The sequence below is a fragment of the Acomys minous genome, assembly GCF_964271855.1.
Source record: "Acomys minous genome assembly, chromosome: 9".
NCBI lineage: Eukaryota > Metazoa > Chordata > Mammalia > Rodentia > Muridae > Acomys > Acomys minous.
The window spans coordinates 47,757,781-47,771,926 of NC_140490.1; the positions used below are offsets into that span (position 1 = coordinate 47,757,781).

The 14,146-nt window shown below is 42.2% G+C and overlaps 1 protein-coding gene across 2 annotated transcripts; it reads right to left on the bottom strand.

The window, feature by feature from the left end:
• Window positions 1–235: 235 nt before the first annotated feature.
• On the bottom strand, window positions 236–10,226 carry FAM8A1 (family with sequence similarity 8 member A1). Of its 2 annotated transcripts, XM_084795090.1 has the most exons (5): window positions 9,485–10,223; window positions 8,395–8,515; window positions 5,641–5,764; window positions 4,486–4,625; window positions 236–2,957 (listed from the first exon to the last, which is right to left on the bottom strand). In XM_084795090.1, exons 1-5 carry the CDS (start codon window positions 10,083–10,085, stop codon window positions 2,813–2,815), a joined length of 1,131 nt encoding a protein of 376 aa, XP_084651216.1. In that variant the 5' UTR covers window positions 10,086–10,223; the 3' UTR covers window positions 236–2,812. The 2 variants fall into 2 exon arrangements, with proteins under 2 accessions (XP_084651216.1, XP_084651217.1); XM_084795091.1 differs by lacking the exon at window positions 4,486–4,625 and having other exon boundaries at window positions 9,485–10,226.
• Window positions 10,227–14,146: the final 3,920 nt, after the last annotated feature.

The following is a 14,146-nucleotide window of genomic DNA, read 5'->3' on the forward strand; positions in this document are numbered from 1 at the left end:
AGCTCTGAGTATTCAGTGAGTTCAACATGAAGCTGAGCTCATGCACAGTAACCTGTATTTCTTAAATACAAATGAGCTTTTCATAGGTGTTTGGATAGTGCAGGGCTTTTCATATGCCAGGCAAGTGTTACATTACTGTACTACAGCTCCAGCCCTATTAAAGAACATAGTTTAATCCACTGCTGTAGCTGTTTTCTTCATAAAACTTGTCAAAGAAATAGGCAGACACAGATAACACTGTTCATGTATTTATTGAGACAAAAATTACAAACTGGTGACATTACAAATATTAAAAATAGAATGTTGAGTTTTATTTATAGGTGGGTCATTTGCAGGGCAAGCCCTACTATAGTGAACTACAGGAGAATCTACACATACCAGCCAAAATGAGAAACATCACCCAGGCTTTGAGTAAGGACTTTGGTCTTTGCAGGATGGCAAGGAACTGAAACGGTACTTGTCAGAGTTTAGGAATACTGTTACAACGACAAAGTTTAATGCCCTGTCTTCCTTCAGAAGCCCAAGTAACAAATGCAAAATTCAATCCTTTGCCAGAAACAGTAAGATGTGTAAATTAAACACTCAAATCACTGATGTGAACCAGTTTAAAAGATCATTTGAAGACTAATTTTTGAGGCATGAGCAAAGTGGTCCTCAATTAGGAAACCACCTCTAAGATTAGAAGGTAAACCCAGTGCAAAAGAAGTTGGGTAATACTGTCAAGGAAGTGTCATGTGTTTATGATCACAGAAAATACTTGGTAAGCAAGTTTTATCATGGTGCTTTTACCACCTAGAGAGTAGAATATCCTATTTCCAAGACCTAGCCACTCCAGAAGACTCAGTGATGAGTACCACTGTCTTATTGCCTAGATCATGTGCCAGTTGTTTGCACTGAATGGTAATGCAGCAGCCAAGACTCCAGTCCTAAGGTTTCAGCTTAGAATATGCTCATTTAAAAAAAAAAAGTCATTTCTGAGTTTAGTTTTGCCCTTTGAATTTCTATAAGTGAATATACTTTTCTGTGAAAGAGGCTCCATTCTACAACCTATGAGGAAAAAAGGGAGCCAAATTCCCTCTTTTCCATTTATTTCAACTGAGATCTTTTCTTGTATAGATAAAGCAATACTTTTTATTTTATACCGTTTGGCACATCTTGAATTCACTGATGAATCTAAAGAATTTGTCTAGCAAGCTGCAGTATTTAAACTATAAGAAATTGGTCTAGTTTATTATACTGTATAAATAAAAAATATCTTTAGTGGGAACTACAACAATCTGAATAATCAAATACTCCAGAGCTGCATAGGTGAAGCACATTTCAACTTGAATTCCCTTATTAGTGGCAAAAAAAAAAAGTAGTGTCCACACCAGTTTTCCAATTTGTAGTGTAAGAGCTTGAAGAGCCATAAAATCTTGCCAGAGCCACAAGCAAGTGCTCTATGTACTGCTCCTGAAAGTAACAGGGTTTCTGTGAAGTTGGATTTAATTTAAATAAAATAATTTTGAAAAAACATGGTTTATGAACTCTTACAATAGCTATTAGAAGATTCTTAAAGTGTCTACAGACATTAAATGCACGTTTCAGTTTTAAATGTTAAGAAAAGCCCGCTTAAAGTTGATATAGTAACACACGGCTTGTTCTTACTGTTTAGAACCCAGGAACAAAGACTGTTCTCTTGTGCAATACAATTTAGTGTTTCTTAGGAAAATCATACAAGAACAATTTGGTACAGCTAGCTAACTGGGACACACAACAAAAGCACACAGACACATATGTAATAATGTTGCACCAACTGAGCAAAGTACAATGACCACACACAAAGTTTGCTTTAACATCTCTCCCCAAATTTCATTTCTTAATAGGGCCAAAATGAGCTTAAAGAACCTAGAATAATGTCCAGAGATGATACTCTGCTTTGCTTTAGAGAATAATTCATAATGATTCACAAAATACTAAGACTCTTTTTAACACCTTGATGCTTTGACAGTTATGAAACTGTATAGAATATGAAGCGCCTTAGGAGTCTGCTGTACATAAATATAATCTACAGGTACATTCAGAACACTGGGAATGTTTGATGAGCATTTCCCTCACGTATTTATAATTTGATTTTAGGGCACATGAGTTCTAAGCTGAAATTACACTGAAAATTCACATCCCCAGCGCCACCCCACCCCACCCCGCCAAAAGGCAATCACTAACTTACCTTTTTAAAATATCAATGATATGACTCAATACATTTTCATCATCATGAAGATCTTGCCTCCAAAACTCCACCATAACTGCAGTGAACTCTAGGATATCCCGGAAGCAACAGGGTGAGGGGGATTGCTAGGCCTTCCTCACTAGCCCTTTTCTCCCAATTACCTGACATAGATTGTTGATGCTCTTTCTCAGTGGCCACAAAGAACAACTTTAGTTCTGTAGGTGTTTATAAAACACAATTGGGTATCTTTCAATCTCTCTAGGATAAGCTTTAATTTGGATAGTTTAAAGCTGAAAATGCTTCCAGCAAATTTTGGTTATCTTAAATGTTAAAGTATGTATTGGTCTATATTGATTATGAAACTATTTACTTTGTTGTCCTACAAATATTTAACACTTGAATTTAATAGTTTAATAGTTTTTCCTTCTGGAAAAGTTCCTTGACATTTAAGTACAGTCAACACTTTCAGAACAGTCCCCTGCATCATACCAGAGTGACTGCTTTAATTTTTAAATCAATTAATGTAGCAGAGATACTGATGGCCTTGATACATAATTTAGTCTTGTCATTATTCCAAAGAGTGGAATTCTGAGCTCTGAGGCATCATCTGACCCCGTTTCTTTTTACCACAATGGTTCCTGCTACAATGTCATAGGCTGTTCGATTATGCTGAAAAAACAGCAGTGTGATGAAAGCAGGGAAAAAAGAAGCAATAGAAAAATTCTTGATCAAAGCTCGTATGGTGGACCTAAAAGGAAGCAAGCAGAAATAGCAAGTCAGGTTGTACCAGTCATTGCTGACTAGGTATTTTGTCCATGTCCGACATTTAGAGCACAGTTCAATCTTTCCTGGTAAGTTTTTAACAAATTGTCTACCTTCTTTACTCTTATAGAAAGCTACATAGAAGCCTAGAGGTTAGATGTGCATCCAATTGAACATTAAGTACATCAATGAGGAAACAGTTTGCAGTACCTTCAGAAGTACTATTTGTCAGAAAGAAAGAACATCTCTTTGCTTACCTTTCCCATAGTCACATACTACCTTGAGTTTCTAGAATCTTCTGAACTGGGTATGTTTACTGCAGTCCTACTTTTTATCTTATGAAAAACATAATCTGTTCTTTTATCTACTTTCTCCTGTATGGGTCCAGTAATTAAAAGAAGTCCTAAAACGTTTTCAGCAATAGCTTATCCTAATGGTGTTAGGTTTCTGCCTGTCAGTGGCTAAACGTGCAGGTTCTGAATCCAGACTGGTTGGTTTCACATTCTTTTTCTAATTACTTGGTTGTGCTCATAACTGTGAAAATGAGATCAAAATGCATGTTAAATTACCCACAGGTGCCCGGCATCTGAGAAATACCAGCCATTATTGACTCAGAGTTAAATGTTATAAGGCAACCTGTGTATGTCAGCCAAATCTAGCCTGCCTGGAACCTGAATCGTTCCTCTAACGTTTTGTAAGTTTTGTTTGATTCCGTTGATCATTCTCGCTCACCTCCCCAATTTCCATGACCGCCACTGCACCCTCACTGCAGCTGTATGCCAAAGGCCAGCAGTGAAGAACATAGGCATTATAGGGTCTACAGCTAAAAGCTGGTGTCAGTGCACCACCAGATCAAGACTGGTATTTCACAATTGACAAAGTGGCTTGATGCCAGGTAGTCCACAGAGCCAGAGAATAAAGGTAGGCACAGAGCACTGAGAAAACTCAAAATCTTCTCATCTTCCTAACACGGTTCATAAAGTCATCTTGAAAATGTATACTGAAGGTAACAAGAGAAACATAGGCTCATAAACTCCCATGCACGCCAATATGATTACAGTGTATGCTATGAAGAAAAAGAACATTTTAAAATACTGTATTGAACCTGTGAACTTTTTGGCATAATGAACACAATCCTATGCCACTTAGTGAGGGCCTCATTCTGAGGAATGTGTGAATGATCCTGAGAATGCAAAAATCAGTGCACTTTCATAAACTTAAGATAGGGTAAAGTCAGCATGCCATGCCGCAGAATATTAATATTAAAAACAGTTAACATTATGCAGTAGATGACTTATGTTCTTTTTTATAATTTTATTTAATACACATTGGTGTCAGATCCCCTCAAACTGGAATTACAGACAGTTGAGAGCTGTCATGTTGGTGCAGGGAATTGAACCCAAGTCCTCTGGAAGGGCACCCAGTGCTCTTAACTGCTGAGCCATGTCTCTGGCCCAATCTAACTATATTCTTTTTGCAAGTATGTAGTAGATTAAGCCAAGCAAAGGACTTACGTTGTGATGCTAACATTTGAGGAAGGAATCACTAAAACCCGACTTGGAGCAATGAGTACCGATGTATCGCATGTCACAACTCGAAGCCCTAACAGGAACTTTCCTGGGGTAGCTCCCCCAGCTCCCCAAATGCAAATTATCTAAGGAAAGAAGGATAATTTGAAAATAATTTACTATGCCAATTTTAAAGAGGTTAAAAAGTTTTTCTAACTAATCATGCTTTATAAAAATGTCATGTTGGAAGGCCAGGTGTGGTGGCACATTTTTATTTAGTCCCAGCACTTGGGAGGTAAAGGCAGGTGTATTTCTCTGTGAGTTGGAAGTCAGCCTGGTGCGCACAGTGAGTTTCAAGCCAGACAGGGCTACCAAGGACAAAAACAAAAACAAAACAGGTTTCACTGGATGTGCCAGCTGCATAGAATACTAGAAGTTAACCATTTAAGCTGGCTGGTAGCACATGGCTGACATCCCAGAATTCCAGAGGCTAGGGAAAGATGACGGGCAAATTTGGGACCAAGCCAGGCTACATAATGAGGCTGGGTCTCAGCAAACAAAACTTTAAATAAAGGCCGGGCCTGGTGGCACAGTCCTGTCATACCAACTACTGGGTAAGGTGAGATACAAGAAATCGAACTACTTTGAAATCTGCCCTCAGAACTCCCCGAAACTCTCAAACAGCAAAGAGGCTTGGATTTAGCTCAATGCACTTGTGGGGCTCTGCATTTGATCCAAAACCCACCCCTCTCCAATTAACCACTTAGTGCATTTGTACAGTCTCAATGTGTTCAATACCAAAAGTTATCTGCTGTATAGCTTTATGGCCCATTATATATATTTTAGGAAGTTGTTTCACAGGGGGGAAAATACTTTATTTCTATAACCAATCTGTAGGTATATTTTTGGACTAAAATCTGCTTATGAATATAATTTTATTTCTAAAACTGAAACATAACAAGGCAAGTTATAAAATGTATCCTTTCCAAAATTTATTATTTAGGGCTTTTTACTTGGAAGTGTTAATTTTTAAAATTGTGAAAAAACACAAATGTGAAGAGATGCTTTAAAATTTTATAAATTGTCATTACTTTTTTTTCCTAGTAGACAATCTAAAATTATACCATTAAGAGCAGTTATTTGCTCTAGTCAGCAGCTTACCTCATAGAAACAAACTAACAATCTATATATAAGTGCCACAATCATCATTTTCTGCAGGTCTTCCATTGATGTATCTTCATCAATTTCTTCTATTATATAGTGCATAGCAAACTTAGAGATGTCCCTGTGCAAAAAGAAGGGTTTGGGGTTATAAGGAGTTAGTTACTAGGTAGTTGTGTCATTTCCCCCTAATTAGTGTAGGAAATAATTTTACATGAAATTCTAAAGCTAACTGTTATTTTCTCACTAAGTGCACAAAACACCCACTACTTTACTCAGAGAAGTAAACAAAATCAGAGCACTGTAGAGCAAATAAGATGTCAGCTCTGATGACATGATGGTGAATGGTTTTGTCAAGTTAAAGGTCATCTGGGAGAAGGAAACCTCAACTAAGAAAATGCTTTCATCAGATTGGCTGTTGGCAAGTCTGTGTGGTACTTGTAGGAAGGGCCTAGGACACTGGGCGGTGCCACCCCTGGGATGGTGGTCCTGGATGCTATAAAGAAAGCAGGCTGAGCAAGCCATGAAGAGCAAGCCGGTAGGCAGCATTCCTCCATGGCCTCTACTTCAGTTCCTGCCTTCACTTCCCTCAGTAATGGAGTACAAGCTGTAAGATGAAATACACCTTTCCTTCCAGAGTTGCTTTTGATCATGGTGTGTATCACTACAACAGAAGGCAGACTAGGTCAGCAAAGTGGTGCTTTCTCTGAGATTCTAACCTAGCAAGGAAAGTAGAACAGTAAACGGGGATGCCAACTGGAGCACAATGGAAAACAGACCAGTTACAGACTCTTGTGCATTCTCAGAAATGACATTTCCTACAATACAAAGACTGAAGAGAAGCCAGCTACACAGAGAAGAGGGAAGGAGCTCCTGGAAGGAGCAAGTGATAGGGCTCCATCTCACAGTGAGGAAACTGACTAAGAATGTGGGCATCCCCAGAACCTGGTGAATAGTAGTGACCCCTGCCTGAGCCCACTCGTCTGGCCACAGGTCTATAGGAAACCAATAAAGTATTAGGGACAGTGGGGGGGGGGGGGGGAAAGTGGGCATCTGCTAAACCAGATGATGAAATTCAGACTTTATCTTGTCAATAGAAATTACAGCAGTGTTAGGCTAGAGAGGCCAACTTCTGAACTCCAAAGGAATGAATGTAAAATAAAATGAAAATAAAGGCTGTGTTGGAGAGGTAGGGCAGGAAGGAATCACCTAACACCTGGTGAGGTCCGTGAGGTTTAACTACAGTGTGTATCTTGACTTTACTACCTTTTTACAGCTGGGTACCCCCCCCCCCCCCAAATAGGGGTTCTCTGTGTAGCCTTGGCTGTTCTGAACTTGCCTTGTAGACCAGGCTGGCCTAACTCACTCCGAGTGCTGGGATTACAGGCCTGCGCCACCGTGCCCGGTTCTACAACCTTTTCAATTCTGACGTTATCTTCTCATAAACCCAAACTTGTATCTAATGGTGACTAAGGTTAACAAGCAGAGTCAAGCTCTGCTTTCCAGTTGATAACAGCCTTTCTTCTAAAATAAATGCCACACTTGGCACTGGATTGGAATTTGCTTAACTGTAAGGAATCCCACTGAAATGTCACTAATTGAGTACTAGAGCCCACCTACCACAGGCTCTTGGTGATTTAAGTGTGTGTGTGTGTGTGTGTGTGTGTGTGTGTGTGTGTGTGTGCGCGCGCATGCGCGCGCGCGCCATCTATGTGCTGAAGAGGGGGGCTGCATCCTTGGAGCTGGAATTACAGGTAGTTATGAGCTACCTGGCATGGGAACTGAATTTGGAACCTCTGGACAAGCAGTGAGTGCTTTTAACCACTGAGCATCCATCCAGGACCTCTTTGTGCTTTCATGTGAGGTCAATAAAAGGAAGTCAATAAATTCCTGGCCCAAGAGAATAGTTAATAAAAACAAGCCAGGTCTGGAGGCGGTGGCTTTTTTTGTTGTTGTTGTTTTGTTTGTTTTGTTTTTCAAGACAGGGTTTCTCTGTGTAGCTTTAGCTGTCCTGGACTCACTTTGTAGACCAGGCTGGCCTCAAACTTGCAGAAATCTACCTGCCTCTGCCTCCCAAGTGCTGGGATTAAAGGTGTGTGGACCCATGCCCAGCCCAGAGGCAGCTTTTACCTATTAAAAAAAACTTTTTTAATACAATTTTTTTTTAATCTAATTGTAGACCACGCTGGCTTTGAACTCAGAGATCTCGGTCTCCTGCGTGTTGTGATTAAAATTATGTGCCACTGAAGCTTCACTCCTTTTACCTGCTTTCAATAGAATTTCCAACAGATCTTAACATACTGAGGTTTCTTTCTTAAAATTAATAAGGGGCTTGTGGTGATAGTTTAGTAAGTAAAATGTCTGTATAACATTAGAATCTGAGAGGGTCCCCAGAACTCATCTAAAAACTGGGATACCTACATACCTGTGTAGAACTGGGGAAGGAGACAGGTCGGTTGTAGAGACTTGCTGGCTAGCCAGTCTAGCTGAAATGGCAAGCTCCAGCTTAAGTGAGAGATCCTACCTCAAAAAAATACAGTAGAGAATAGAAGGCACCCAAAGTGGACCTCTCAGCTTTCACAGGTACAAACATACGAAAACAAAAAACAAGGAAACAAACTCAACTGTTAAAGATTTCATGGAGAAATACTGGCCCTGGGCACCCATCACCCAGTCACTCACAGGCATGAACAGAATTAACAAAAGATCTCTAAGTAGCAGCTCCAGACTCTTCTGTGACCATTCTTAACTTACTTTATTCCACTGAGATGCATGATGCTCAAAACAATGGTTGCTTTTATAAAGAAGAGAATAAAGAAATCCACCATCTCTGCCATAAACCTGTGTGCCAGGGATGGAATGACACACTCTCTGCCTGTAAGTTGGGGAGAGAAAGGAAAACGAGTCACACAAGCCAGATAATGAAGGGGCAAAGTCAAGTCAAGGTCCAACTTAATTAAAAAAAAAAAAAAAAAAAAGTAAATAAGGGGGGGGGCTTGCAGCAGCCAGTGGCAATGATTCCATCAGGAGAACAGAACACGGGGCGTCAATCCAGTAATCCCAGCATTCTGGCCCCAGATGCAGGAGAGTGGCCTCAAGTTGTGCTACAGAGCACAGAATCAACTATTGATATCACCCAGTCAACTCGCTATCCGTATTCTGTCAACTGCCTTTCAGATCCACTGTCCTCACACAGCCTAAGTCCAGGGGATTTCTAGTATTCTAGTCCTGATCCTCCAACAGTGGGCTCATAACCTAAGTTTAGCTTTGGATCTGTCTTTTCAGAGCATGGAGATCAAGAGGATGGTTTGATAAGTTCTCTAGACACAAGAAGGGCTCGTGCCACGAATAAGGGAGCATAGTGGTAGTGCGAGATCTAAGGGAAGAACAATTAGCATTGCCTTGCAGTACATTTTTAGAATTTAAGGCCTGGGCAAACCATAGATGATATGTGTGGGAACTGTCAATGGTAGCAGCAGCCCCAGCTGTACCGCTCAAGAGTGACCATACTTGCCCAGCGATTACTCCTAGAGACCCCCTCTGGCTAGTGCAGGACTGCTAAGATCCTGTGGGCTGACACATCAGTCTTATTGTGAGCTCGTGGCTACATACTGAGTTAAGGTTAGCCTAGGCCACAGGGTGAGATCCTTCCATAAGAATAGTAGGAGTAGCAATAATTAAAAAAAAAAAAAATCAGTTAGCCATCAGTGACCCTAACATGGTAAGTGGAGGCAGAAAGATCAGGAGTTCGACGTCAACAAGGGCTCTATGAATCCCGGTCTAAACCTCAAAAATGAATAGAATCCTTTTCTCTACCCGCTCCCACCCCCATACCCGTTCTCACCTGCCTGCCGCCCTGTGTCGCTCGCCGTCCGAGCAGGGGCTGCAGAGCTCACCCTGGTCACAGGGGCCGCCCGGCCGGACGCCTGCACATGCGGGGCCCTGGGCGTCAGGCCCGCGACGACTGTCGGGGTGGCGCCGCCCGTGGCCGCCCCCGGCCCCGGGGCGCTCAGGAAGTAGAAGGGGTTGTAGTACGCGAGCTGGGGCGGCGGCGGCGGCGGTGGGGGCGGCGGCGGGGCGGCGGACTGCGGGGCGGCGGACTGCGGGCCGCAGTAAGCGGGGAGGGCCGCCAGGCCGCTGTGCCAGGTGAGGTAGCCACAGTAGGATTGCCAGAGCCATTCGTGCACCTGCCGCGAGTACTCGCGAGCGCTCAGCCGCCCCGGCCCGTCCGACGCCTCGCAGCCTCCCGGCTCCTGGGGCTCGGTGCCCGTCTCCCGGCGTTTCCGGAGCTCGCGCGGCAGCTCCGGCTCGGGGACGGTCGCGAGGGCCGGGGTCCCGGGGACGGCCGTGGGGGAGTCTGGCCCGGAAGGGACCGGCTCGTGGTCCCTGCTGCTGCCGTCCGGCCCGGGAGGGCGGCTCCGGGCGTCCTCGGGCCCCTCTGCCATCGTCGCCTCGGAGGCACCCTCCGCGCTGCCTGTCACTGCGCCGTCGCCCTCCCTTGGCAGCACCTCCGCAAACGCTCGGTCGCCACCACAGCAGCAGCAGGCGTCAACAATCCGCCGCCGGAAGCGGAAACCCCGCCCCTCGGCGCATATATTGAGGGGTGCCGGGCGGGGAATGGTGCTGACTGGGTGAGAAGGTTCCAGTTTATGCAACGCCCCTCTGCATCCTCTACTGTGTTTTAATAATAAATAGTGACATATTCGTTAACATAACGCATCGCAGCATAAAGTAACATGTGCAATGCTTCATAGTTCTGGATGCTGTGAACGCACCCAATTAGGCGACATCTGTGAGGCATTCAGTATTACTTAATTCCTCTAGAAAATTCCAATAACTCTATCACCAAAGCCCCTACAGAGGATCCTGTTGGGTTAGGACGTGGTTGTCACTTGTGAAGCTGAATCCGATTACCAGAATTTCCAAGAGGGCCCAGACCTCCAAGCACAGTGCTTGTTTCTTGCTTAGCACCTTAGTCTGTGTATGGTTTCGTCTTCTTTTCATCTATATGTAACCTCTCTTATACTTACGTCTTAACACACTTCACTTTGTTAAATTTATAAGCCCGTTAGGAGTAGTAGTGTGACTGTGTATCCCCAGGGACATACAAAGAATCTACAAGAGTCAAATATTGTGACACTACTTAATGATGATTTGTGATGGTTAATTTTATGTCAACTTGCTATAGGCTAGAATCACCTGAGAGGGGGAAACCCCAATCGAGAAAGTGCCTCCACAAGATCGTCCTGTAGGCAAACCTGGAAAGCATTTTCTTAATTAGTGATTGATGTGGGAGGGACCAGCCTATTGTGGGTGGGGCCATCCCTAGGCTAGTGTCTGGGTTCTGTAAGAAGGAAGGCTAAGCAAGCCGTGGGATCTGCAACAGCTCCTGCCTCCAGGTTCCTCCCGCCCATTTGAGCTCCTGTCCTGACTTCCCTCAGAGATGGACTACAATGTGGAATTTTAAGCTAAATAAGCCTTTTCCTCCCTGACTTGCTTTTGGTCATGATGTTTCATCACAGCAATAGTGAAGGCTGAGGCAATGGGTCAGAAACCAAAATAGATGGTAGAATAAATACAACAGAGTATAATTCAAAAGAACTTTTCTTGAATACATGCATAAATGTATATCTATATATAGTGAGGGTTTACATATTTTACTGGCTATATATTACATATATAGTGTATGGCATTTCTGAGGATGCTGAGAATAAATAAATATTATGTATGCTAATAGAAGACCTAGACTTCCGCTTAGAAAGGTGGTCAGAGGCAAAGAGAGAGAGAGAGTAAATAATTAGGAGAGAAAGAAAAGTGGATTGCCATATCACTTAAACAGAAAATTGTGGCTGCGTGGTGGTGGAGCACATCTTTAATCCCAGTACTTAGAATGCAGAGGCAGGCAGATCTTTGTGAGTTTGAGGTCAGCCTGGTCTACAAAGGGAGTTCCAGGACAATCAGGGCTACTCAGAAAAACCCTGTATCAAACAAAAACAAAAACAAAACAACATCAAAATATAAACGAACAACAACAACCGCCCCCAAGACTAACAGAAAGAAAGGAAGGAAGGAAAAATAAAAATGTTTGGTGCTGGAGAAACAGTTGTTAAGAACACAGAAGGCCCAAGTTCAATTCCTAACACCCACATGGTCACTCAAAACTGTCCATAACTCCAGGTCCAGTGGATCTGATGCCCTCTTCTGTCTTCTTTATGCACGGACATACCTCCAGACAAAAGACCCACACACATAAAGTAGTATCTGTATGAATATTTTACCTGCGTGCATGTCTGTGCATCACATGTGTACCTGGTACTCCTGGAGGTCAGGCACTAGATGGTCTGGAAATGAAATTAGGATGGGGACCATGTAGGTGCTGAGAACTGAACCCTAGTCCTCTGCAAGAGCAATGAGTGTTCTAAACTGCAGAGCCATCTCTCCAGCCTCATTTCCCACTTTTTAATATCACGAATTCTTTCTGAAGAATTGATTCAGTATGAGACTCAGTAACCCCAGGGACCAGTGGACAATGTTACAAAGGTGACTGGTAAACATTATACTTTAGTTATTTCTAGAAGTAAGACTGCATACATGAGTGTATGAGTCCGGGGCCAGTCAAGAGCCCAGAGTCACACAGTGATGTGAACAAGGAACACTAAGGAATTCTAACGGGACTTGAGTAAAGGGGGTTTGGCTAGTGAAAGGCTGAGAGGAAAAGAGCACTTTCTATGTAGCAGAAATCTTTAAGCCAGGAGAAAGCTTGGAGAAGAAGCCTCAATATGAAACAGCTGTCTCTCTTCTGCTGTTCAGATGCTCAAGTGTGGGTTCCATCGTGGGCATTATGAAAGCTGCAAAATGGAGCAATTACTTGTTTCCTTGGTGTACAGTCTTTTGGTTTTTCTTTTCTTTTAATATTTTTTCAATAGGGGACCACAACTGAGAAAATAGCTGATTATTATTATTATTATTTTATTCCACCTTTGAATCCATGCTTTGATAGGACTTAAAAGAACATTCTAGGTGGGTGGTGGCAGAGCATGTTTTTAATCCCAGTACTGGGGAGGCAAAGGCAGGCTGTTCTCTGTGAGTATGAGGCCAGACTGGTCTACAGAGTGAGTTCCCAGACAGCCAGGGCTACACAGAGAAATCCTATGTCAAAACAAACCAAAAAAAGAAACGACAAAACAAAACATTTTACACACCTGGATAGCCAAACATCTGTTCTTTGATTATGAGATTTCTTAGTTTTAGTGGAATAATTTAATTTTTATTTATTATTCTATTTGAGTAATCCTTATCAATGACACTTAATAAATTAGATACCCAGTGTACTGAATAAAATATTTAACTTAAAAAGAATTTGACTTCTGTATTAACTTGTGGAAAAATATGTAATTATTCTGACATCCTTTTCCTATGTAACTAAACATGGGGTGAAAAAGGCTTTTCTTCCCCCCAGGAGTTGTTAAGCATCATTAAGAAACTTTTCCATTGCTTTAGTATTTTATATAATAATGATAATTAATAATAATAAATATTTTCTTTATTATATATTTTTAACTATGGGAATTTAGGTGATTTATATGTGTGTGTCCTCATTCATATTAGGCTTTCTGTTAACTCTGAAAAGAATGTGTCACAATCAAACTGGCCAACTGCCTTCTGTAAAAGACACAGACAGGATTTTTAAGCAACCACTAGGGGGAAGAATTTCCAAACTTAATCTCTGCTTTCAAACCTGACTTCAAAAGCTGAGAATCTTGAGCAGAATTGACTCAATTCTCTGTGGGTTTTTGTCTTTCTTTCTGCATTTTCTCTCTCTCTGTCTGTCTCTGTCTTTCTGTCTGTCTGTCTGTCTCTTCTTTCTTTCTTTCTTTCTTTTCTCTCCTTTATTTTCTCCTCTCTTTCCCTACCCTCTTTTGATTGAGACAGGCTCTCATGCAGCCCAGGCAGGCCTTGAACTCATATTCAAGGATGGCCTTTAACTTCTGGTCCTCCTGCCTCTGTCTCCTAAGCACTGGCATTTATTTGTAGTGTTTGTCACTATGCCCAAGTTATAGTTCAAACCCAGCCCTTGTCTCTATTTTATTCTGACAGAATCCAAGGCTTGCTTGTTGGTTGGGTCCAGGTGCTATCCATACACATTGCCCATGAGATCTGGCACAAGGGAAGACTATTATAGACTAAGACTAGATTTTACTTTCAAATGTGAGATTGGGGAAAAGCAAAGTTTTGCATAGTAAGCATGGCATCATAATCAATTGAATAGGAGCAGGATACATGAAGAAAATGATTATCACATAAGGGGGCAAGAAGAAGGAGGAGGAGGAGGAAGAGAGAAGAAGAAGAGGAAGAAAAAGGAGAGAGAGAGAGAGAGAGAGAGAGAGAGAGAGAGAGAGAGAGAGAGAGAGGGCGCACTTGGAAGCCCTGGTGATATGATATAAAGTATTAGATTATGCAAAAAAATCAAGAGAGCTGGGCAATGACTTGGACCTAATCAGCAGCA